At 47.1% G+C, this 25,727-nt stretch overlaps 1 protein-coding gene and 1 long non-coding RNA gene across 2 annotated transcripts in view; both read left to right on the top strand.

Annotated features, from left to right (window-relative positions):
* LOC109863598 overlaps positions 1-17,077 on the top strand; it is a 106,021-nt gene extending 88,944 nt beyond the window's left edge. Inside the window, exon 4 of the long non-coding RNA XR_002251367.1 lies at positions 16,975-17,077. This is a non-coding gene — a long non-coding RNA (uncharacterized LOC109863598). The remainder of the gene's footprint in view (positions 1-16,974) is intronic.
* Positions 17,078-17,109: 32 nt separating this feature from the next.
* LOC109861869 overlaps positions 17,110-25,727 on the top strand; it is a 34,044-nt gene continuing 25,426 nt past the window's right edge. Inside the window, exons 1-2 of the mRNA XM_020441975.1 lie at positions 17,110-18,809; positions 19,052-19,247. Of these exons, the coding sequence (XP_020297564.1) occupies positions 17,110-18,809; positions 19,052-19,244 (1,893 nt within the window). The 3' untranslated portion in view covers positions 19,245-19,247. The remainder of the gene's footprint in view (positions 18,810-19,051; positions 19,248-25,727) is intronic.

The raw sequence follows: 25,727 nt of genomic DNA on the forward strand, positions 1-25,727 counted from the left end.
AATCAAATCAGCGTTTCGAAGTTTGTGGAAGATGTCGAAGAGAATTTCTGTATTTCCTCAGATCCGCGAAATTGATTTACTTCGCACCGTAGACGCGAATTAATTAGTAATCGATTACATTGATGAAATTCTCGAGGGTGTTGTGTTGTGAGCGCGCGTGTATGTGTGTGCGCGCGATTACGAAAGAAATAAATCGCCTGTTTATACGGCCGTGTCAGAAGGCCTAATCGGAAGTACCCGTGGCTCTTTATCCCTTCGGCTACGCGCTACCTGACGATGCTTCTCTTCCCCCCTTTCCTACCCCCTTCCCTGTCCCGCGCGCGATGGTGTTGCGCGGAACGACGTTGCATTGTAGCGCGGTTGCAACAACAACGGGCCGTAACTAAATCTGTCCGTCAGTTCCAAGCCGTGGAAGACCTTGGGTCCCTCGCTCGTCTGACACACGTACGTTGCTGGAAGTTCACCACGTGCACGCCCGTGGATAATCGATTCGATCGTAAAATACGCTCCTTACGCCGCGCGTGGAAAAACGTCCGCAATCAGAAATGCTCCGAGCGGACACAACGCGCAAGGCATTGAAGGCGCGCATTATCGCTAAATTGTACTGAAAAAGCCGGGCACGATATTTCGATCACTGTCGTTTCCGAGGCTGACTGATGCTGCAGTTTCGAACGCAGAGAGAAGTTGGAAGTAATTACGACCGCGGTACACATGTTATACACCATGCGCTTATCGTTTTTTCGTCCCGTAATGAACGCCCTGGTCGTAAAAATTGCGCGAAAGTGTTTCGCGCGGACGTGAGTCGCGTCGCTTTTAATTTCGTATTACACGTAACAAAAATAACCCGATCTTCTTCTTTCGCTCGATTCGAGCTTTTGTAGCGCGCGCGCGCGCGCGCACGCTGCGCTCTCACCCGGCATTAACATCTCAAATGAGTAATCTTTTTAGACAGACAGTTGACGTGGTGTGGTTAAATTAATTGCAACGGCGTATACACCGGACAACTGTATTTTAGCGAGGGGATCTCTCGCGAGGGAGGAAGGGGACGAAATGCTGCATCCTGTGCAACAACAGGCCGTAACTAAATCCGCGTACAATTCCAGTGCCTATGGAAGAGACCTTGACACTGCACGCTTGACACACGTATGTTGTTGATGTTGCCCACGTGCAGCGCCGTGGATAATCGATTCGATCGTAAAATACGCTCCTTAGGCTCCTTACCTCCTTCCACTTTTCATCTTCTCCACTTCGACGCTTCCTCGCTGCCAACCACGGGAAAGTCGAGAACATGGCGATCGGAAACGGTCGTACACAAGAAAGATCATAAATCGCGTATATTCTCTTCATGCTTGATCGATCAGATACACGTAATACAATGATACGATTCAACGGAGATGAACGAAATGGGAGCAGGATAAACTCGTGCACAAACGACAATTGATGTGGTAATAAATACAACATTATTTTAGCAATGTGTTACAAAATTTCGTCCTCCCGAATTATCCGTCGCGTCTCGATAGAAGGTGTCCGAGGTTTTTCTCGCGTTTTTTCTTTTTTTTTTCTCTCTCTCTCTCTCTCTCTCTCTCTCTCTCTCTCTCTCTCGGGTGGTCGCTTTCGACTTCGCACGAATTATAAAAGCGTATCTGGCGGATTCTTCTGCTGTTGAACCCGCCGCCCGATGGACAATAGAGTGACGGCCCCGCGAGCGACGACTCGGAGTCGCTTCTTTGTCACGTATCAAGGACGCGAATACCAGGGGATGCACTCGGAACCATGGTCGATGATCCTGGCGAGTGCGCTGACTTATTGCACTTCTTGCCTCACTTCCTTATGCGACAAAAACGTTTGCGGCTCGCAAACGTTGAACTCGCGATCCACCAATTCGAAGATTATCGCCGCGATACATTTATTCTCGCTCCGTACGAATGTTGCAATGCAAAACAGGGAGCTAAAGTTTTTTTTTTTTTTTTTTACACTCGCTCTCGCCGCATTGCACACATTCGCAATCGCTCGTGTTCGAATCGCTGAAACGTTAATTATTCTTCTCGTTCGATCGAAAGGAGAAATTTTTTCTCCCCTCTTGATATCCATTAGCGCGGATACTGCGGTGTAGCCTTATTTACTCGGCAGATTTTCTTGTAAACTCGTGCACTTAACGTGGAACGCCTCAATAGCTGGGTCCGGAGGGCTGCGCGATTTCGTGGAATTTATTTTGCTGCGCCCTTAGACGCGTTAAGCATTAATGTACTTTGGCGGTGAAACGTCAGACTCACGTACGCATACGAGCACACACACACACACACACACACACACATACATATGTATATATGTATATATGTAGTTACATGTGCGCAATAACGCAATGGCGTGATGCGCTCGCATATACGCGCGCGAAGTCGGGACGCGTCGTGTCCGGTGCTTCTCACGTTCGTCTCGCGGAAAGGCTGTCCAAGCGCAGTTTGAAAGTGATTATAGTGCAACAAAGTAATTGACACTAATCGAAGTTAATAACCCGTTGAGGATTTCTCTCTCGCAGGATACTCTTGGGTAATCGATAAAAATCATCTCGTGGCTTATTTATTTTAACCGGGATATAAATCGCCGGCGGCGACGTGCTATAGCCGCGCTTCGCTATATATATATTCGCCACCGCGTCCGCAATTAGTATGGTAAACAGTGCGTACTGCGCGCGGCCATACAACCATTTTCGCGAAACCGAACGCCGCGCGCGAAAAAATGCTCCGTTCGCATCCTTTTTTGCTAACTACTATAATCAACGGCTTGAAGTTGATAGGAAAACCACCATGTCGCGTTGCGCAACATTTTCAGACTCTCTTCCTCGCGACATATCGAAAATAAGAGCTGTTGGAACCGAAATTAGCATAGAGCTGTACGTTAAATCGCGCGATACGTGCGGGGCGTGACTAACACCTGAAACCATGTAAAGACTTGGAATTAAAGTGTATTACGTTGAGAGCGTAATACGTCATACATTTAAATACGATGTTAATAATACCCGACGCGTCGAAAGAAGCGTCTCCCGAACAGATAAAACTTTCGAACTGCGGCAATTTTCTTGCGAAATCACCGTGAACGTTTCCCCTCTTCCTCTTTCTTCTCCCGCGTTCTCTTCTTCGTTCGGAATTACGAATTCTAAGCTAATGGCCGTCCGAAGAGAGGCGCATCCTTTCCGTCGAGGATGCAAATGCGAGGAGGAGACACCGCGCGCGAGAGCGTGGCTCGGCCATCAAGTGGTACACCACCACCAGAGAGAGTGCCCAAGCCAAAGGCAGGCAGGCAGCCTAGAACGCGAACGGTACACGCGCACGTACCAGAGCCTGCACCTTTGACCGGTCGAGAAGGCTCCCACCTTCTCTCTCCCCGCCGCGACCGGCTCGTTCTTCTTCGGGGCAGAGGTGGCTCGAGTGCACAGGATCGCGCTCGGTTAGGTTGTTGCGCACCAACGGAAGACGACCGGTAGAAGGCTCTCTCTCTCTCTTTCTCTTCGCCCAGGTAAGAAGAGAGGAGAGCGCGCGGTGGGCGCCTTCCCTTGCGCGTCGTAGAGTTATATTTAGATTCGCGCACTGTTGAGCGGCTTCGTGCTTCTTGTTTTACATCTCCCCGCGCGAGCGGAGTCACCGGCGTAGCGGCATTAGCATTATCGCCACCACGACGACGACGACGACGACGACGACGACGACGACGGAAGAAGGAGAACATGCCGCGATTCCGCGGGAGAGATCATGAAGAAGATCGATTATCTGCTCAGACCTCAACGAATCTTTTTGTATTTGTTTGAGTAGAATAATATTTTTTTTTTTTTTAACAGAACGTTATTAAGAGAATGCGATGTGTTCATTTGCGTGTGTGTACACATGTTGTCATTATTTTTCGCTCGATGTTACACTCGACGGATGAATCAAGGAGAGGTTGGCGGGGCTATTGTTTAGCAAAGTCACTTTTGCACGGGAAGAAGTGGCGCGATTGCACGCATCGGCGGATTGAGATATGAAGCACATAGAAGACACTCGCCGCCGCACACTATCGACCATATCTTCTTTTTCTTCTTCCCGCCTTTTTAAAATATATTTCTCTTTTTTAACTCTCTCTTTTTCTCTCTCTCTCTCTCTCTCTCTCTCCGTCTCTCTCGCTTCGATCTAACGAATGGGATTCCCGCGTAACGCAACCGAAGATAGCATCATTGGAAATTGGAAAACAACCGCGCCGGGTTGTTACGCAGCGCTCGCGTTTCTATCTGCTTCATCAACGACGTCATTGTCGATGCTTCTATCGTTAGCATATGTTTATGAGCGAAGCATTAAATATTACAGTGCATTGTACGGTGAAGAGACGCGTACGGATATACCGGCGGGGAGTCCCGGGATCAATGTTCTTTCTCCGCCTAGTATTACCTTTGTATTCTCGTAACGAATGATCGCGACCATTAAATTATTCTCTCTCTCTCTCTCGTCGTGCCAGCGATTCTTTTACGAGTCTTTTACGATTACATTTACATAAGTATTAGGTTTTTTACTTAGTTAAAAACTACTAAGACAAAATTGAAAAGATATCTTAATGTCAAGTCGATAAACATTTGCATAATTAGGCGATAATCAGTCAATCAAATTGATTACTCGATTGCGTCACGCGGTCGTATTTCATTCTATTTCTCAACGTTGTTGGCTGCTGAAAAAAAAAAACTTCTCAACATAGCAAAGACTGTACTTTTTTTTTCACGTCTCTTTTTGCTCGATCCCTTTAGAAATTCCGATGTTTTCCGTGCAAATAAAGAGAGACGCGATTTTCCGCGCAAGCGTTCCACGTATGAGCGACTCTCGCCAGGCAACGAACACGGCGAGCAATTAACCGCGAGCATTGTTACCACGTGGAGTGCCTTCCATTCTTTCACGGTAACAAAGATTCCACGAGATCCCGTATCCGTTTCGACGACCGAACGTCTCAAGTAGATCTCCGATATCCATCGCTCGCTCGCTCGCTCGCTCGTTCGTTCGTTCGCCGGTTACATCCGATCTGTGCGGAGGTTGGATTCTTTCCCACGGGAGCATCGGGGAAAAGACAGGCGTATATATCCGAACGAAAAAGAACGCAACGAAAAAAATAAATCCGCCAAGAAACAGAAGGCATTGGAGCTTTGAAAGAAATAATCAGTCAACGATGAAATCCGAATACCTTTCAGCAAATATATTTTGCTTATATTTCACGTGTTATTTATTTAAAACGCAAAAGTTTGACATTAGACAGTTACAATAGTCCCGCTTGAAAGTGCAAATATTGCAAATATAGCAGACAAAAATATAAATCTCGCGGTTTTTCGCGCTGCGTTGCGCGATCGATGTTTATAAGAATTCGCGTGACCGAAGACTGTTGCGTTGCCACATCTCTCGTGCGCACGATTGCGAACAAGGTGGATGGCCTTTCTGTTTCGGACCGCGCTGGCGTGTCCTTAATTGGCCGATCGGTGCATCGGGGGAACTTCCTCGTTTTTTGCATGCGAATTCGTCCGTGAATTCACTTCGATCGGGCCGGCCGAGCGTATTCGATCGGGTCCTCGCGATCAAGATGAGAATCGGACCGTGAAACGCGCAAAGAATGTTAAGCAAGAAGGATTTTCTTTAATTTCTTGCTTGATTTCTCTCTTTTTTTTTTCTCTCTCTCTCTCTCTCTCTCGGGATCTCGTGCTTTAATAAAATTCTCGATGCACATTTGTCAGCGTGAAATAGGAAGAAGTATATAACGCTTTTCGCCGGTCGTGTCGCGGTGATACAATCGCGCAGTTATAATTACCGCGCGCAAACAAACCGACTCTTTTCCCAAGTCTCCTTGTTCGGCTTGCGATTTATGCGCGCGCGTGTGTTATTTAACTATGCGCGCTTGCTGATCCCTCGTCGTTTTTGCCAAGATTTATTTCTTTGCTAATAACCGCGCGTTTCACCGTGTAAATGCACGGCATCTCTCAAAACGAGATGTTCCCTTTTCGCGGTGATTCCCATTGAATAAAATCGTAACATCGCCAATAATGCGCAAAGGCACGAATTAACGTGCGGCCGCGCACGCCCCGGGGAATGTGCGCTTAGAACGTGTAATTTCGGTCTCCCTTTTCATTCCGCCCAGGCATAAACATTAATAATCCATTAGTACAGTAGCGGAGTTGCGTGGCGCCATCGCTACATTCAGATTCGAAGTATAACGACCGGTGTCGATTCCGCTTTTCGTATCATTAAACCGCGCTCCGGGTGTACATTACGCGCAATTTTTTTGCCGGATACGTATGTATTCGTGGTTTGTGTCGTGTGACCCAATTTTTCCGCTAAAACATAATCGATACTTCGCGCCGCGGGCGACCTCGATCGCCACCGGATGCTCGTCGATGACGTTTTTAGTTTTTTTAAATTCGCGCGTGTAACGTTGTATATATATATGTAAGGAAAATCAAAGTGTAAAAAGTCTAATTCTTATATACATTGTAATTTATATTTGTGTGTGTATCTATAATTCTTATATTTTGTATGTGTATAATATTCAATTCTATTTGCGTGAATTTTGGATGTAACGGCGATAATCTCACANCCAACCGACGATTTTCAAACAGGGAAAACAGAAAGATGTCCTCGAAAACCGAGGTGATGAGCGAGAGGTCTTCGGTCGCCGGAGACAGAGAACTCGGAGCCGTTAATAGAGACAAGTCGCGCGAGCTATCGGAAGTTGTGAAACCGCTTAATTGTTAACTTTAATTATAATAAATTCATTTTGTTCATCTTTACATATTAAATACTGAGAATTAATTCTTTCTATAACCAATAATACCACATATATATGTTGTGCACTAATCTGTCTCCGCGTATTATCCTTTCGCATCCGTTACTTTTGCGCCATATATTGATTTCTTAACAGTTATAAATATTGTAATTTATATCATCCGGTCATAGGACTGGTTATTTAGGAACAAACGGTTTTAATAATGAACGGCTATACGCAAATGAGATAACGACGTCGGATGAGCTCATGTGGGACACACAAAAATACGCGTTATTATTCTCTTTTTGTTTTGTTTAATTTCGTCACGGGAGAAGTTATCGAATACAACGAATTTGTCGTTTATTTCGCGTTAATTTTGATAAGTTATTCAATTTTCGCGTAATAAAATTGTTATTTCGACGAAAAGAAGAAGTTTGTGCAATGTTCACATTACCGAGACATGTGTCCCGAGAAACGCGCTCGGCGCGGTTGTTCGTGGTAATAGCGCGGTGTAATACGAATAATAATGTGTTGCAACGCATAAATGTCACAATCGACTTACTTTACACGGCGTTTCCTGCATTTAGAACGTGCCTCGGAAAGCGCGACCGCGTCACATGTGTGTGTAATAAATCGGTTTCGATAGATCGGCGAAAGGATCGTAAAGCAGATCGATTAGGCATAAATGTGTATAAATACAAAATTATATATTTGTGTATTTCTTAATTACGATATATCGAGGTATGTTAACACGTAACTCGGTGTAGAATGTATGTGTTCTTTGAGCAAAAAATAGTTGTTTCACAAAATCAGGCGAGAGATCGAATCTTGAAAGAGTCTTCGATAACATTGCGAAATTCCGAGCGACTCCCGAATCGTGAAATCGCAATCTCGATCCTCGTCTTGTACTATTTTTAATTCCAAGAAATACAGTGGAAGTGTATTTCTCTCTCTTTCTCTTTCTCTCTCTCTCTCTCTTTCTCTCTCGCTCTCCCTCGTTCTCCTGTGATTTCTTGCAGCTCGCTCGTTAGATAGCAATTAACAAACACTACGTCTGGGGGGAACGTAATCGTGTTTATTTTCGATCATTGGAGCGAGACACTTCAAAGTGACTGCTTCGTGTTCCCTATCGTTGCGCTGTTTAGACCTCAACTCGAGAGGAACGGAGAGCGACTTCTTGCGCCGCGCCGTCGTCGTCAAATCGGGCTACGACGAGGAAATTCCTGTTTTCGCTCTTGCGGAAAACATCCCGGGTTCTGTTCTTCGCGAAGCGCTTCGAGAAGAACGCGTCCGAGAGAGGCAGAGAGAGAAAGAGAGAGAGAGAGAGAGCGATTCGCAAGAGGCAATTTGTTTCGTTTTGTTTTTTTCGAGTAATCGAGTTTTCTCTCCAGTGTAAATTAAAACACAATATTAGAGAAAATATTTCAGACAAAATAAATAATAACGCATACGAAGTAAACAAATTAAAAATTTGCGAGCATGTGTGTGTGTGTGTGTTGTAAAGAAAATAATGTGTTATGCGCGAGCAAGCGGGATAATGACAGAGGGAAACCAACCAGTTTGGTGCGTGCGTACGTGCAAACCGAGGAACGCGCGCGATTAAATGATTAATTACTGAAAATAAGAGACCGCGAACATATACGCGGAGTCGTGCGCGCGTGCGTACTTTCCGGCGAACGAGGACGAAAGAAACTCAGGCAAAGAGGACCGTGGGCCGTGGATACATGGAGATTTTACGAGCGAATAAGAGCGGGAATAAGCGAGAAGAAAACAGGCGCGAGGTCGAAGACTATACAATTGTACAAACGTAATACACGTTGCGCGGTGCGCAACGCAGTGCGCGCGATCTTCTTTTCTTTTCTTTTTTTTTTTTTCTTTCTCTCTTCTCTTCTCTTCTCTTTCCACGTCTCTTTTTCTACTCCCTCGCCAACCGCAGACTCCGCGGTTCTGCAGTCGAGGCTGCGGCTTTGTTATGAAATAGACTTGAAAGCGAAATGCTCTTTCTCTCCGTTTCTGTCTCTCGCCCCGACACTCTCGGGACCCGACCGTTTCTCCTTTACCTTTCGTCTCGTAGTCTCGCGTCAAGCCCGTACCGTTCGACTCTCTCGTAGCCTAGCCTTGCTTTCGAGAACCCAATCGCGTGTCACCCCGCGGGACGATCGTTACACTCGTCGGCGCTCGCGCCGCGCCGTGAGTCTTATGCGCTTATATTTCTGGTTGAAAGAGAAATTATATGTACGATTGTTCTCTTCTCACACAACGGACGGCGGAGCTTGCTTTATTCTCGCGGCGATAACTTCACGCCGTGTTTAAACCTCAAGTGTCACGGTGCGGAATTTCTGTTAAAAGACATTTTGCCGCGAGAGATTGAACGTATACGGGAAACAAAGTTACTAAGAACAAAAAAAAAATAAAATAAAATAATTGAGCGAAATACAAAAATCCGCAGATGCAATACAAAAATTATTGTAAATGATTACACGTTGTATCATATCATCGATGTAATTTTTTGATAAGTCGCGAGTGTGTAAAAATGTCTCAATAATACTCGTATTGTTCGAAATATGTAATCACTTTCTCGCTACAATCGGGATCGATATCGAGGGGGGGAGGTAGATTGTGAGAGAACGATAGTTCCACGCTAGTGCCCTACAAATACCAACGAGAAGGAACTCGTATCCTTTCGCACTCCGCTCCGCACATTCCGGACACCACCACGAGTGACTAATACCAGGCCGATAGCACGCGTTACGCTATTTCATCGTGCGGCTCGCGCACTTTCAGCATATCGCCGTTCCGCCGACAATTACGATAATGAATTAATATACGCGTCTTTGAGAGGATACGCACGCACACACGCCCGAGTGTTCGAATCCTTCGTTCTGGTGTTGTGTGCGGCGACGACCGTCCACACAACCTTTGGCGCGCGATCCCATAGCTCAATAAGTCGCGCGGCGTTTCACGGTTATCTCTCAACGCCGAGATATCACCACAAGGGGGCCACCTCTCGCTCTCATCGGCGCCTTCTCCACCCGCGCACAATGTACGTCCCCTCTCGACGCCACATTAATAAATTTCACGATCCAAGGCGAACCAGCGCTCTCGTTTAAGCCGGAGCGATTAATTCCCGGGAAACGTGCCCGTCGCGATTATTCACGCGGGCGCGGCGGTGTGCCCGTCGCGAGAAGGAAGATCCCGAGCGAGCGATTTACGCACTTGCGTGCCTCCTCCGTGTGTTGTGCAATAAACACACCGGCGATATCCATAAATCTCGCGCGGTGAATCTATGCGCGATATTCTCTCCGCTCGCAATTACGGTAGCGTAGTATACATATATATATATTCCCGCGCCTCTCTCGTCGTATTAAGCAATAGCGTAATGAGCTTATTAAGCGCGGATTATTAAATCCGCGAATACTATGTCGTTCGCGAAAGACGCGCCGCTGTCAGCGCGGATATATATATACCGCGCTATAGTCGCGCGAGTAACGCCTTATCCCTCGGATCTCGCAACGCATCAGGGCGCGTCTGTTATTCGGCGATATTCGAGGCATCGTCGCGGCTTAACGCCTCGGTGATTCCGAGGCGTTAAAAAAAGCAGGAGGAAGTATAAGTTTTATCTCGGAACTAAGTGTTTTCCCGCGAAATGTCGTACTGTGTTTGTATAATTCTTGCCGTGAGAACTTCGAAAAAAAAAACCACCGTGTCTCTTCATTTCGTTGCGATGCCATCACGAAGCGTTTTTTAATCCAAAGAGATTGACTCGTCAGATTTCGTTGACGTCAGATGTTGTCGACGATGTAAAAAAAAAAAAAAAAAAATCAACGAGAAATATCGTCGACTCCGCCTGGTGACTTTTGAAAAGTCTGTCGACTTTCAGTTGCGACACGTGTTTCGGCGCGCGACCGAACGCTAAACGCTAAAGTTTAGCGAAGTTGCCGGCCGATATTGAATTCCACCCGCGGCGGATCGATCTCGCATCGAGATGTTGCACAATTGGAAAGGCTGTCAGCGACCGTGTGTACCGGACATCGACGAGATTCTGCGGTCGCCCGTTACGCTGCCGCCGCTGATAGCTACTTTCCTACCGGGCTTTTCAGAGCATTCCCGACTGGCTTTGTGCTTCCATTAGATCGCGCACGTGCGCTACCTGAATAACGTATCGACAACGATGAAGAGACGGCAGCGTGGAACAAACAGGGTGAAAGTTCAGCTTGCTCATCTTCGGAGCGTTTACGAGGAATCTGAGTATAATCGTACAATTACACAAGGATAGTAGGAATCTTGATGGGTCAATTGAAAAACCTCTGACTATGAAAAACTGTATTCGTAAAATTACGAGCACTTTTTAAATCGAAATTTTTTAGTCAGTTATATTTTCTTAAAAAACTACATATATTTAATCAAAATTTCTCTCGTCGAATATTTCAAATCCCAGAAGTAATGGGCCAATACGAGCCAAAACCCTGGATGTTTGTGTTTGAATTAGTGTTTTATTTAACAAGAAGTCAAATGTGAAAGTCAAATGTTTCATAATTGTTAGTATTTTTATTTATACGATATTTAGATTGTGTCACTGAAGAAGATCCAGAACTGATGGATCGAAACGTTTGACTTTCATTGCTCAAACACGGACATTCAGTTTTTTTTTTTTTGGCTCGTATACCGGCCCATTACTCCTGTATTTATACGTATTTATAGAAAATGCATTTTATTCAATTTGAACGCAAATGTGTTTTTTTCTTTCTGCGCAACGGTGTCATCGATTCGTGAATAGCGTTTTACCGCGACCCGATAGGAAGTCTTTAAATATCGTCGACGTCGACATGTCGTCCCTGTGACTTAACGCATAAAAGCGGCTAACGAACACGTGCACACGCGGCCGCGGCAGTGTTAATGTACATTGCATAAAATATGACGAGACGAGCGGTTGCAGGGTTCGTGCCATCCATTGCGAATAGCGGCTGCCGGTGCCAGCGAGCGGCTGTGTGTTGCCCCTCGGTAAACACTGTCATTATAATTCAATTTAATATTAATTTGTACTCGTCCCCCCGCGCACACACATACAGCACACATAAGCGGTGCTCATTCCGCGAAAGCGGACCGAGGAGACGTCAGACGTCTGAAAAGATTGCGCGATCATTGCTGCCCGATGAAGACCTCGATGACGCGCAACGTGGAGAAGCGAAAGCACCGACGAAAAACGCAATAATGATGATTAAATACATAGAGAGAACTGAGTTTTCTCAAACACACGTTCAATTATTAAGTTTGGAAAAATTGAGTTCTTTCATTCTTAAGTATATGAAATAATTTCTAAACAAACAGGTTTTAATTAGTTTTTGCTAATTAATCTATTTTTAATTAAACAATACCGAGTAAAATATGTTTTTTATGGAAAGAAAAGAATATATATAAAAAAAAATAAAATAAAAAAGATTTAGGGTCTAATTACAATCTGCGCCGAATTGAAGCTGACAAGTTGATCCGAGATGGACGACGTGCGACCAGTTTTTAAAGGGTCACCTTCCAATTAGCAATTATTGAGACGTTCAAGCGATCGGCGCGGAATTTTAAAAAGGTTATCTCTCTCTCTCTCTCTCTCTCTCTCTCTCTCTCGAGATGATTCTTTGCACGAAAATATTCGACCTTCAGACGGTGGATGATTCGATCGTCGTCAAATATATCGCGGTTATAATTTGCGCTCAGCAAACATTTAGAAGTTTCCAGCTTTGAATGTATAATTGATGTATTCGCCTCGCGGAATAAACCTTTCGCTTTTATTCCGCAAATACTTAAACCACCAAAAAAGAACGGTTTTTTTTTGGATTCTTTTTTTTCTCGTCTCGCAGTGTGTGGTTTTCAATAAAAATGCAATTTTTTTTTTTTATTTTTAAATCGCAAGAGATAGGTACGCACGGGCGTGTGTGTATACGCGAGAATACGCCATTTATTAGGTCAGAAACAAGAGACTTCATCGAAGGTTGAGAACCGTGGGCCACAGAATGATGGATGGTGGCGTTCTTGCTCGTTCATGAGGAAGTTATTACGGTTTGCAGAAGGTGGCTGCCAAGATGCAGAGTGCAAGTCAAGGGTCGAGTGGGGCTAGGAAAAACGGTAGAATGTCGCACGGATCCGCAATGGCACGCGAAATCCCTCGAACGAGGCGCCCGATCGATTAAAAGAATCGGAGTAATTGGTTAATGATGCTCGGCGATGCTCGATATGGCCGAGCGCGCCTCGCGGCTTTTGCGCCGGAAATTCTTTCTTTTTCTGAATCGCGGCTCGAGCTATCACATCTTTATTTCTCTTCTGGAGAAACTTTCCTTCGAATAACCACAACAAATATGCAGAAACGCAGAGAGATGTGTATTACATTTTTTTTTTTTTTTTTTTTACGCGAATTTCACCTCCGCGCGATTCGCGATCGCATAACAAAAACAGAAAATAAAATTACGGTGAACGTAGAAACGCTTGAAAAATGGTTGAAAACAGCGATACCGGATGCACGGCAGGCTACTTTTATCGACGCTCGTTGATCTTAATGACGATGTGTACCGGTCGTCGCCCACCGATAGACAAACCGTGTCGCAAGAGATCGGCGTCTCCCTGTCTCTCTCTCTCTCTCTCTCTTTTTCTCTCTCTCTCTTCTCTCTCTCTCTTCCTCTCTCTCTCTCTCGCTCCTTCGCGTGCCAGCTGATTTATCGACGTGCCCTCGAATTATATGCCGCAGCTCGACGCCGTGCGGCTTTCACCGACGACGAGGACGACGACGACGACGACGACGACGATGACGGTGGCATCGTGCTCCTTTTGTCTCGTTGAACGGCGGTTTCGACACCGCGCCGATTGTCTTCGCTTCTAATCGCGACTATCGCGCGTACGTATCGATATATGCGTAACAACACGGCGCGATCCTTCGGCGGCGTGTTGTTTTATCGACGGTCGTAACCATGTCGCCGGGGAATGCGTATTGTCTGCAAAAATCGATCGCAATGCGACACAACGACGATCGTCGATAGGTATGCGCGCACGATCGATTTCTCAAACGCGTTTGTCACTCGACGAGTTTTCGACTCGGAAATTGCTTCATTAAAAATCAATTGTTCGTTTTTTTTTTTTTTTTAGTTTCGAGAAGAGGGGATAATTTTCTTTTATATATCTGGAAAGCGCGCTTTCACGACGCCGGCGTAAATTTCTCGAAATTCGCAATATCGAGTTCCCAAGATGCCCCGTTTTCTCCTTACTTTAATACTAGCAGTTTCGCGCCCGCTCTAAACCGGCCTGCGATTAACGCGCGGAAGCCGCCGCGACGCGACGTGCACTCGAAATGATTTATACGCGGTACCGTCTCCGTACGTGACGCGTCGTTTACCACCCGCTCTCCGCGTCGGAAGATTAATTAACCCCGTGGCGATTTCGGGAGGATAGATAGATGGAGAGAGGGAAAACGTGCTCCGCCTGGAGCGCTCCTCCGAGCGGGGGTGGGCGCGCGGGGAGGGCCTCACGAGGGCCCGCGGCCGCGGTTTCTTAATCCAATTTCGTGGTGCATTAATCTAATTATGCCTAGGCATATGCACGTGACGTGCAACTATGCCGGCCGGCCGGTCCGCTTTCGTAATGCTATGGCGCCCGGACGTCGCGGGGCCGGCAAGAAACTCGTCCGCGCAGAGTGCCCCAGAACTGTCGGATGATGTGCTTTTAATCTCGCAATTCTCTCGCAATCTCAAGCAAATTTATATAGCTTATGAAAAAAAAAAAAATAGTCTTGAGAGAGTCTTTTCCGCGGATTAAAAGTATCTTCGCGGAACGCTTGGACATAAATGTGAAGTAAATTTACACTCAAATCTCTTCTTTAAGGAGAATCTCTTAGTCGCGGGATTAAAATACATCGCGCGCACGTATACACACACACACACACAAACATATATAAGTGATCCGTCGATAAAGCGCTATTGCGATATCGCGAGAATCGATTCGAGAGCAATGGGGCTGTCGGCAAAACTTTCGCCTCGACCCGCGGTAGCGGGCACCAACAAGTTTCACATTAATTACATCATCGATTTGCTACGGTCTCTTATAATAAAGGAGCGCTCGCGACCCGTATATATATATATAGATAGATGTAACCGCGGAAGTTCTTCGCGCGAGGAAAGTATCGCGGAGAGAAAAGATCAGAGAGAAAAGCTACTCTCGAGAGGGGTGAAACAGTGTGTCGAATAACTTCCTAGAGGCGCGCCTGTCACGAAGCCCCGGGTCATTGGTCACCTCGTTCTTATCTCGCACTGTCTACGACCCATCTCGGTTAAAGCCGAGAGCTTATGCCGTTGCACGGTTCACCGTAAACGGAATTAATCCATCTACTTGGCTACGGGATTATAGAAGCCGGTTGGCGCGGAAGTAATAAAAGTTATCTTAATGCAATTTTTCGTCAACGGTTATCTCTCGTTATTACATACCGTTCAAAGGTCGAGTCCGTCGGTCGAGATTGTCCGTCCACTCTCGCGTCTAGTTCGCGAGCGAGGTTTCATTTATTATACGGGCATTAATCTGAGAAACGGGGAGTTTGCGAACACATGAACACGCGATTCTTTTCTATTCGCGTATTTGCAGAATAAACGTTTTGAGATTTTTTTTACAACGCAACAGTTTTTTGTTTCTTTGTGCGTTCAAACGCAGAAGGAGAGAAATTTAATAGGTGGATAGAGACGAGTGTGTGCTGCCGCCTCGGGAAATGCGCGGACTCGAGTGCTCTCGTCTTTTTATTCGGGCTTCCATTCTGGCAGCTGCCATCACTCACGCGTTGAAATTTCCGCGACGTTGGCCGGAGCGGCTGTATGTGTGTGTGTGTGGAAGCGATCGGTCCGCGAAATCGTTTAATCCGAACCATCGGAGTTAACACTCTCTCTCTCACCGGGCGCCGAGTCACGATCGTTACTTTCGTTAAACAAGATCCTCTTTGGAGAAATCCGAAACAATCGTCGACACGCCCATCCACGTACCCCATACGTACCACCATATATACGCCGGCTTTTATGCGCGCTTTGTTAGGTAAGAAACGTTTCGTCGGGCAACAATGTGTGTTCCGTCGAGAGAGCGCGCGCAGATATCGCGTTTTAATGTAACATAATAACCGTGAGCTATCGCGCGAGCTCTATGCGCGCGTTCCACACTACTTCTGCTTTGCTTGAATAAACTTGCGGTAAAGTTCTGAACTATACAAACGTCACGCGCGCGCGTTACTTCAATAAATAATATGACGTGACGTTTTATTTGTTGTTTGCTAAATTCACGTTCCCGCGCTTCTCGCGCGTTTCTTGCGCGAGTCGAGATTGTGATGAATTTTCATAGGAAATCGCGCGAGTATTCCGCAACTCGTGTGCTTACATCCCGTGATTATATCACGGACAAGAACGATCGCATTGACGAAAACTGTGATTTGAATCGCCTCGCTTCCTTTTTCCTGCTCACGGTGAATTTTCCCTCCGTCATTTCGCTCCGTTTCGAATATGACAATTTGTGCGAGGCGATTCGAACGCCGCTGTCCCGCGTTACTGATTACCTGCCGTTCGTATGGTTTCGAGCGCCCTTGCTGCGGAAATTGTGAAACCGGTCCATAATTGGAACTTGACTAATGACAAGACGGGTCATTGCGCATATTATAGCCATGGATTGGCATTAGCTCGCTCGCGTATACACACACGGGGCGTCCGGACGCAACCGCAAGACCGTGGAGCGCTCCACGTGGGAAAGGATGCATTAAAAGTGCATCACAGTGGAGTGGAGGAAATGGCGAGCGCTGCCGAAAGGCAAAGGCATTCGTCTGTCGAAATTAACATGGTAAAGGCGGGCACCTTTCATACTTTCGCAACAGAGATTAGTCGTGCTTGCTCCGGCGGCAGCCCGGATGATAATTATTATTGCCGCTTAGCATCTCCAAGAATGTGCGAGTAGAATAAAAATATAGAAAACATAACGATTCGTTTTAATCTACGAAAAAAAAAAAACCAAGGTTTACGTTAATTATTAGAGTTACTACCTTAATTATTAGAGTTATTATCTTAATTAGTTAGTTGAAAAAAATGTATATTAATTTCAAACGTAATTAAGGTTATATAGAGAGTAAATTATAATGCTTTAATAATTATCTGACATCTTGGTTAAACGTCGCACACACGTGAACGTGCTTACACAGCGCGATCTTCGATCTGCTTACAGATGGAGCATAGAGGCGCGCCGCGCGGGCAGCAGGAGCAGCAGTAGCGTTGAGCTATCGTCGGGGAACCTGATCGCCGGGCCCTGTCTCTCGGGCCCGATCTTGCGCGAGGTGACGCGAGGCCGGGCGAGCGCGAGATGGCCGCGACCGACGGCCAGATCGTCGTCGCGGCGGCACGCTGGGCCGAAGAGGCGACGTATCTGCGCGAGTTCGTCTCCAAGTACCGTCTGCCGGCCGTGATCAAGATCACCAAGGGCCAGTACGGCGGTTTGGGCGTGCCGACGCTACCGGCGCCAAGTCTGCAGAGCACGGCGTTGCTGATATCGGCCGGTCGTCGGCGTAAGATCGTGGCGCAGGCGGTGAAAATCAAAGAGGGCCGCCGTGTGGTGGGCGTAGGTCCGCGACTGGCGATACCGGACTCGTACGCGGGCTACTTCGAGATTCTGAGCGAGGAGGGTCGCGCGGTGCGCGGCATCGAGTCGGTCAACGAACTGTCGCGACGTTGCCCAGAAGAGGGTGCTCTGGTGCGCGAGACGTTACGCGGCATCGCTTGCCGAGTAGACGACGAGTCGGGGATCGTGGTACCGGAGGGCACGAGAACCCTCGCGGCCGGTGAGACAATCGTCACCGCCGGTGAGGTCGCGTTGCCCGGTCGCGGTCGGTTTCTGCGCTGCGTGGATTGTCGCGGCGACAGCGTGCTGCTCGGAATAGATCAGCGCGGTCGCTTCAGCGCGTTGGCGCGCGAGGACAACATCAGCGGCGTGCACACCGCCCGGGCGCTTCTCAGCAAACGCCTGCCGCTCACCGTGAGACTGGTGCACGGCCAGCCGCCGCGGGGGCTCAAGTCGTCGTCGCAGTTCGTGCCGGAATTGAGGCTGCTGTCGACTTTCGAAGAGGAGCACGTGTTCGCGCTGCCGTTACAGAGAGAAGGCGCAGCGGTCGCGCTGCCGCTCGCGGCGCCGCTCAAGCTGGTGAAGGCGCGGAACGACGAGGCGCTCAGGTCAATGCAGGAGTTCACGAGGTTGGTGGAACGCGCCTCCCGTCTGGTTGCCGATGTGGCCGATCGAGCGCACGTGCTGGACGGTCGTCTGGGCGAGAGCAAATCGTCCCGACAGACGAGGAGCGCGTCGGGCTTCCTCAGAAGACCGTCGACCAACTCGGATCACGCGCCGCTGAGCCATCACAGAAACAGCAGCGCCAGCCATCATCATCACCATCATCACTATCACAGCAGTAACGGCCATCAGTCTTCCGGTCATTCGGGCTACCGGGATGAGAATCGGGTACCGCCGTCCTCGTCGTCAGCCTGCACAGAGGAGTACGACGAGATCGATCAGATATACGATTACGTGCGCGGCTTCGCGCCGTTGCCGAAGAGCGTCAGATCGCCATACGAGAGTCCTCTCGCCACAAGTCAGGGCGGCTCGACGCCACCGTTGACGCCGGTTACCGTGACGATCGCGCCGCTGCTTGACGACCGACCGGAACCGCCGCCGATCGAGACGATACCGACGAAGAAGATCCAGGCAGAAAAGCGAACCAGACGCGCGGTCAAGGAAGCGCCTCAGCCGCGGGTGGAGAAGCCGCCGCTGGCGAAGCTCTACGTGAAGAACAGCGGCACTCAGCGCGGACGTCCGCTAATGAGGCAGAAGAGCGCGTCACCGTTGAAGGAAACGCCGCCGGGTTACAAGGGCGGCTCGCCGCTTTTCAACATACGCTACAAGAGCCTGACGAATCTCCAGCAGGCCATGGAGCTCGACGGCACGTTGGACTCCAGTCACTCGGGCGGAAGAACGTCGGGAGATTCCGGAGCAGGCGCGAAGCTACCGGAAAAGAGGTTCGTCCGTTTACATCGATAACATCAAAATATTTTTCATGATATTCATTATATTTAATATTTAAGTCTTATTTATTTGAATTTTTGTTTTCTAAAAAAACTCTTAATGATGATATTGTTATAAACAAATTATATAAGTTCCAATATATCCGAAATTGCAATTTAAATTAAAAGAAACCCAGGAGGTGAATATATTTTTTATTTGAAAATTCGTCGCGTTTCTGTTCGTGCGAAATCTATAGATCGAGACGTCTGAGCAGGCCGCGATCGCTGACGAATTTAGTCTGGGAGCTACGAGGTGGAAGCGGCCTCGGCTGCACGAGACCGGAAACTCCGCCGCCCGCCACAACTGCACCGTTGCCACCGACTAAATGTGGGCCACGTCTGGCTGTCACCGTCGTGGCACCGCGACGTGTCGGCACGCTCTACCTCTAACTCGTGAGTACATGTATTTTAAAGTTCTCTTTTCGCACGATACATCATCAATGTTTCAAATAACAACTGTTCGGCACGAAACTGTTCCGTGATGAAGTTTTAAAATAAAAAAAAAAAAATTGCGATAAATTTGCAAGTGTGTGCGAACAATATATTTCGTTCGAACAATCAAAATTGCACACGTACACTTTTGAAACAAACAAAAAAAAAAAAAAAATGAAAACATCACTTTTACAATAGATTACCTTTGATGCGCTTCGAAGAAGAAATTTCTTGCGATGAATGGGTTCTCGAAACAACGCGGTTTTGTATTTTCCCTCCCGATGCTCTTTTTCGCTCGCGTTTCCCGTATTTCAGCGTCGACGATACGCCGTTGTGTGCCCGAGCGGCAACATTATTTGTCGAGACCGAGCGGACACGCACGTCGCAATTAACCATGTCCGAGAGAATACCGGTTACGACGTAGTTATAGCGTACTTTGTCCGGGAAGGAGGACTGAATCGTTAAATTCGCGGGACCGAACGAAGGCTAGAGATAGACAAGATGATCTTTTTAACGGGGCATTTTACTGGGCGTTATAAAAGAGACGCGTTCGCTTGACCGGTGCTCGCTTCGCTTCCCTATTGCCACATAAGTCCTTATATTCATTTAATCGCTCGCCCCACTTCCGCGACAGCGCGATCATCATAACGACGTCTCGGAAACGCACTTGTTTCAAGTCAAACGCGATTCAGGAAGAGTCGCGCGCGAAGGAATTATCGCCAATTAATCTAAATCGTGAAATCCATTCTTACACACGTAATCGATTCGAACGCGAGATATATTAACGCGACGAGCAAACCGGTAAACGCCGTTCGAGGATCGAGAGACGCTTATTACGAATGGACGACGACGTTTTAAACTCTCTTTGTTTCATCCTTCGTTAAACTCATCATCATCATCGTCGTCGTCATAGTCGTCATCATCATCGCGCGCTTGGTCTTTTCTCGCTTCGCTTAAGCACCGGGGATACCTCTATCTGATCCTTTCTCCGATGCCGTGATGTCAAAGTTTTTTTTTTGTTTTTTTTGTTTTTACATGCAAATCGTCGGGATCCGATGATGCATATAATAGATTCTTACGTCACCGCGGTATTTCGCGTCGCGCGAGTTAATGCACGGCACCGACGATATTGCACGCGAGTGATCGAGCGAGCAAGGAACGAGATGCTGCGGGAAGGCAATCTCCGCGGACGATCGTCCCGCTCGTTTCCCCGTCCGTTAATCCGCCGATGATAATCGACAGCGACAGCGAGAGATTGAAAGCGTTTTCTCGTCACGGGCCCGGTTCTGCACGTACACACACCGGGGCGACGACGAGGCGTTTACGGGAGGAAGTCGGGAATCACAAAACTTCCTGCCGCGCACATCCGCAATCCAACGTAGATACCGGTTGGTATTCCCAAGCCGTGGAAATTAGCGAGGTCCGCACGCGGGTTAATCCGCCGTGGCCTAACTCGTCTTTTTCTTTTTCTCGTTTTCTTTTTCTCTCTCTTTCTTTTCTCTCTCTCTCTCTCTTTTTCTCCCGCGGGTGCTGTTTAGTGCGGACTTAAGCCGCTTGGCCTCGCGAGAGAAGGACAACTCGCTTGGAAGCCGCCGACAGAGACGGAGGACAGAGAGAACGAGGAGATAGTTCAACGGTGGACTCTCGGCGGTGGACAGCCTCCGGGTGTATAACGTCATCCTCGCGCTCGGTGCAGCGCTATAATAGCCCAGGTTCGTTCTCCGCGAGGCCGTTCCGTGAACGGAATTAAACCGGACCGGGTTCAACGGCTGGACAAACCGTGGCTTCCGGTCCCACCGTGTACGCGATCAGCTCACCGCCCACTTGCTCGGTCACGCGTTATGAAAAATTATGTCGAGAAGAAATGAGCGAAACGCGCGATTTCATCGGTTTCCGCGCGACGGAGAACGCGCGCGACCGTTTCCGATAACGCAATCGTACGCTCGGCGAAGTCGATCGCTCAATCTGCGTAGAAGTGCAGTATTTCAATCTCTCTTCGATAATCACGCAAAGTGTCGTGAATTTTAATATGTTTCTTAATTTGAATATGTTTCTGTTTTTTAAACATATTTTTTAAACATATTTCTAATATTAACATTCATTACTGCAGCAAGTTCTGAAAACTTGACGTAAATTATACACATCAAAAGTCGATTAAAAACACCGCACCGGTTTCAAAACCATCGCGCGTCTGCGACCAGTAATATTCAACCGTCTCTTTTTTCCATCTCGCAACCGTGACCGTAACTCAAACGAGGGAGGTTGAAAAGATTTAGTTATCCACGATTAACGTCAAAGCGAAATCTCGAGCGAGATCGGTCGGGCGCAAAACCGGACTGGTAGCGAAAATAAGAAAGTCACACGTGGGAAAACGCGACGCGGTTCCGCAACACGAAACGTACACAGCGCACTCGAAGATTCAGACCGTTCTCTTCGTCTCTTCTCGCGTCGTTGCCGCGCCTCTTACAAGAGATTAAGGCTGCGAATTCAGATCTCGCCGAGCGAATTTGCGGTTTCCGCGGTAACATTAGTTTCGGCACACTACCTTTCTCGCGCGGCGCGACTTGTCGCTGTTGTTGTTGTTGTTGTTGTTGTTGCATTCTAAATTATACTCCCGCCTGTCTCTTGCGGCTACCCGCACCCGTTTTCACGTACATTTTAAACGCCGCTCTGCGAAATTACCGGGTGTCTCCCGCGAGAAACGAGAATGCCCATCTCGCGCCGTTCCGTCGCTCGGCCGCTAATTAATTAACACTGATCGAAAACACGATGCTTCTCTCCGCCAATCCCACTTTCTCGCTCGCCAAGCGATTCGCGCGCGCGCGCGCACAACGGTGGTGGGCGTCAAAACTTCCCCGAGGTCGGAAATATAAACGGCGCACACTACATATGTACGATCTACGCTATATGTTAAATCGCGTCAGAGAGAGGAGGAGTCGTCGCCGATAATTAGAAAGTAATCACACCGTGCGGTGTGGTTCTTTTTTTTTTTCGCGAGGCTTTTGCTCGCCCGAGAGACGACGAGAGAGATCTCTCGACAAAGGGAGAAAGAGGAAGGACTATTATCTCGAAAATTGCTAGGTGTGTGTTGCACCACAACTCTGGCACATCTCTGTGCCTCGCCTCTGCGCTCGGGCAACGACGTGGACGACAACGTTGATTAATATCAACAAATTCCTTCGCGCATAAGCTCGCTCGTGGCGAGAGAGTTTCACGCGCGCGCGTCGGTTAAACGTCGACGCCGAACGTGGCATTTACTTACGGCGAACCCGACGATTGCGGCGTCGTGGTGTTATCAACGCGCGTTTGATAATATTAAAAAACCGATCGGGGGGGGGGGGGGGGTTTCAGCGGCGCGCGTTTTTCTCGCTCCCGCAGCTTCTGGCACTCGCGCGAGTGCACCGCAGCAACAACGAGTCGCGCTATGATCATCTTCGCAATTGCTAGGCGCGCGCTTACGCTGCTTCGTGCGCTTGTTAGGGTGCTTCGAGAGGCACGATCGCCCCGATCGTGCTTTCAACGAGCGCGTTTGTAACGCGAGCTTCGACGTTTCGCGCACGATTCGGAAGTACGGCGGATATATCTTACGTAGTGCTGGTGTGCCACGATATATTCCCGTGGAATATTTAAGAAGGTTTAATATTTAAGATGTGCTTTGCACAGAGAAAGAGAGAAGAACATTAATTACACATCGCAATTTTTTTACATCAAAGAACGTTCTTCTCTTAAATAATTTTATTTTATTTTATGTTATTGTATTTTTGTATTTTTATTTATTTTTTTTTTATTTTTTTATTTTCACTTTCTATTCCACTTTCACTCTTTAAACTTATTTTTATTATCATTTGTATATATAATCACTTTTTGCGGTGTTAATTTTGCTAGTTAATTATTTTCTTTAGTCAGTTTTGTTTTTGTTATATTTTTGTTTTGTAAGTAGCGCTTGAGAGAATTTTTTTCAAAGCGTTTTAAAAATAAAGCTGTATCTATATATCTATCTATAAATAAATGTAAATGTTTTTAATTCACGTTCTTTACGCGACTGCGAAGTTTTCACTCATCTTTGTGCGACAAATGGTGCTTTATGAGAGAAAACATAGAGGACTGGAAGATAATTGTATTTTCAATATGAATAATTTTCTATCTGATTTACTCGGCGGAATAATGTATTTCATTGAAAGCCATCGCGCGTGCGTTCAACGTGCCTGGCACGTATGTACACGTTACGAGTGTGCACGCACACTCGGCGTTTTCGCTCTCTTCTAACCAAAACCATGCATATTTATCGTACCCCCGACTACATTGCATGCAAATTACAGACGACGTTCGGGCTCCGCGGGCCCGACTCCTCGTTATTCTGTCCCATTGTCTGCCTACATCCTCTCTTCCCGGATAAATGCCGTACTGACGTGGTTCGGCGTACGTGCGTCGCGGGTAGGCCCGTCCTGAGTCATCCGGCGAATTTTTTCACCCATTTACCGTCTAAACCCATCTACGTACTCGAGATGGTCGAGAGGCGTAAGAGACAACGAGCCGGCGCGTATACACGAAAAAAAAGAACATTAGAGAAGAAGGTTGCGTCGCGTCAAAGCTACTTCCTCTCAAAAGCTCTCTCATCTGAAACTCTCTCGCCCACGTGAATGACGCGACGCGCAAATGATTCCGAGATGTCCCGTCCGCTTCGCATGGTGTTATTCGCATTTGATTTCAAAGTTTTTGTCTCAAGTTTTTTTAATTTTCAAACTAGCAGAGAATTTTTTTATATGAATCACGTGCTGAACGTTTATACGTGCGCGAGATATATTTTTAAGCGTGTAAATTACTACAATACGCAATAATTGGAACTGAATTCTATTCGAAAATTCATATTGTATGCTTTTTATTATTATATATTAATTAACTTACACGGCTGGTCCAGTAGCCTCGTGTCCTAAGTGCGGGAGTTACGAGCGAGGAAGATCCCGAGTTCGAATCCACACCTTCGGATTTTTCCGGGCCGGTCTCTTTCAGTCGAATTTACCGACTACAAACTAAATCGGGCCTTCAATCACTCGGTCCTCCAAGTTTGGAAGATTGGGCGCTACGCTATAACAACCTTGCCCCGTAAAAAACGACCCACCTCGGGCTGTAGCGCGCCACTGAGTTAGAGTTAATAACTTAAACGTTTTTAACAATATATCTCCCGTGTACATACACCCAACATATAATTTATCGAAAAAAAAACTTTTTAGTTTAATATTAAATTTATAAATTTGTTTCTTTAATTTTTCTCTCGTATTGTAATGTAGAATTTATAATTTTACTTTACGCGCAACACATACGGAAGGTTTCAATTTAATTCTCACATACGAGTAATCTTGTATATATATTACTCTTAGTTTAATATTAAATGGAGGTTTATATATAGAACGCGGTCTTGCTCAAGTGCGCGTTAGAAGCGCGATCTTAGGCTAGTGTTTTCCTGTTTCGAGAAAGGCACGACCTGTTTATGAGCTGATGTGATCTTCGCCCCGCGAGGATGCGTGCATCGAAAGTATTAATTGGTCGTGAGCGTCGGTCGTTAATGAAGCCCGTATCTTCGGCCGTGAGAAAGAAAACGAGAACGGCGAGTCGATAAATAAAATTAATAGTTGCTGCCACTTTCGCGTTTACAAGTTTCTCCCAAACCACAAAAGTACATATAATTTCTTTCCGCGATCTTCGCGCACGATGCAACGAGCATCTCGCAACAACTCGACGTTGCGTCTCGCGGTTTGCGAAAAAAAACCAGAAGAAAAAAAACTCGACGACACGTCCAATCTCGAAATCGGCGAATTTATCACGAACGAGTCGACGGATACACGCTCGCCTACGGAAAAAAAAAAAAAAAAATTCAACGCGGATTACGCAAGAACACGTCAACACGTTTGTTCTCTCTATCGACGATTTTCTTCGCGAAAGCGAGTCAAATCGATGGCATTGCCTGCGTGCCGCACGCCCACGTATCATACGTCCGCGTGCGTATGTCGAGGAGGCAAAGGTGCGCGCCTCTCGAAAGAGCGCGCTCGCGTCCACGCGTGTAATTTATAATTGGTTTACAGCGGTAGTCGGGTAATTGACCCGGGGAGAAAATAGAGAAAGAAGGCGTCGGCAGAAATATCGCCGCGTTGGTTGCGTCGGCGTAACAAGAAACACACACTCTCGCGTTGAGACGTAGAAAAGTAAGGAAGGAAAGAGCAAGAAATTCCGGTTGCATTATGAGTACGATGGTAAAGGATTGATCGCGCTGATTATTAGACACGATATATTCGTGTTAACAAATTAAATTAACTTGTCACTTTGATTGACGAGTCGGATTATTGGAGAGCGCGTGAAAAAAAAAAAAAAAAAAAAACTAAGCGCGCAAGTAGAAACATTCGCTGTCTAGTCAGCCGAACGCGCGTCGATCGTTTCTACTGCCGA

This window comes from Pseudomyrmex gracilis, unplaced genomic scaffold (assembly GCF_002006095.1).
Source record: "Pseudomyrmex gracilis isolate BER0280 unplaced genomic scaffold, ASM200609v1 scaffold_0, whole genome shotgun sequence".
Taxonomy (NCBI): Eukaryota; Metazoa; Arthropoda; class Insecta; order Hymenoptera; family Formicidae; genus Pseudomyrmex; species Pseudomyrmex gracilis.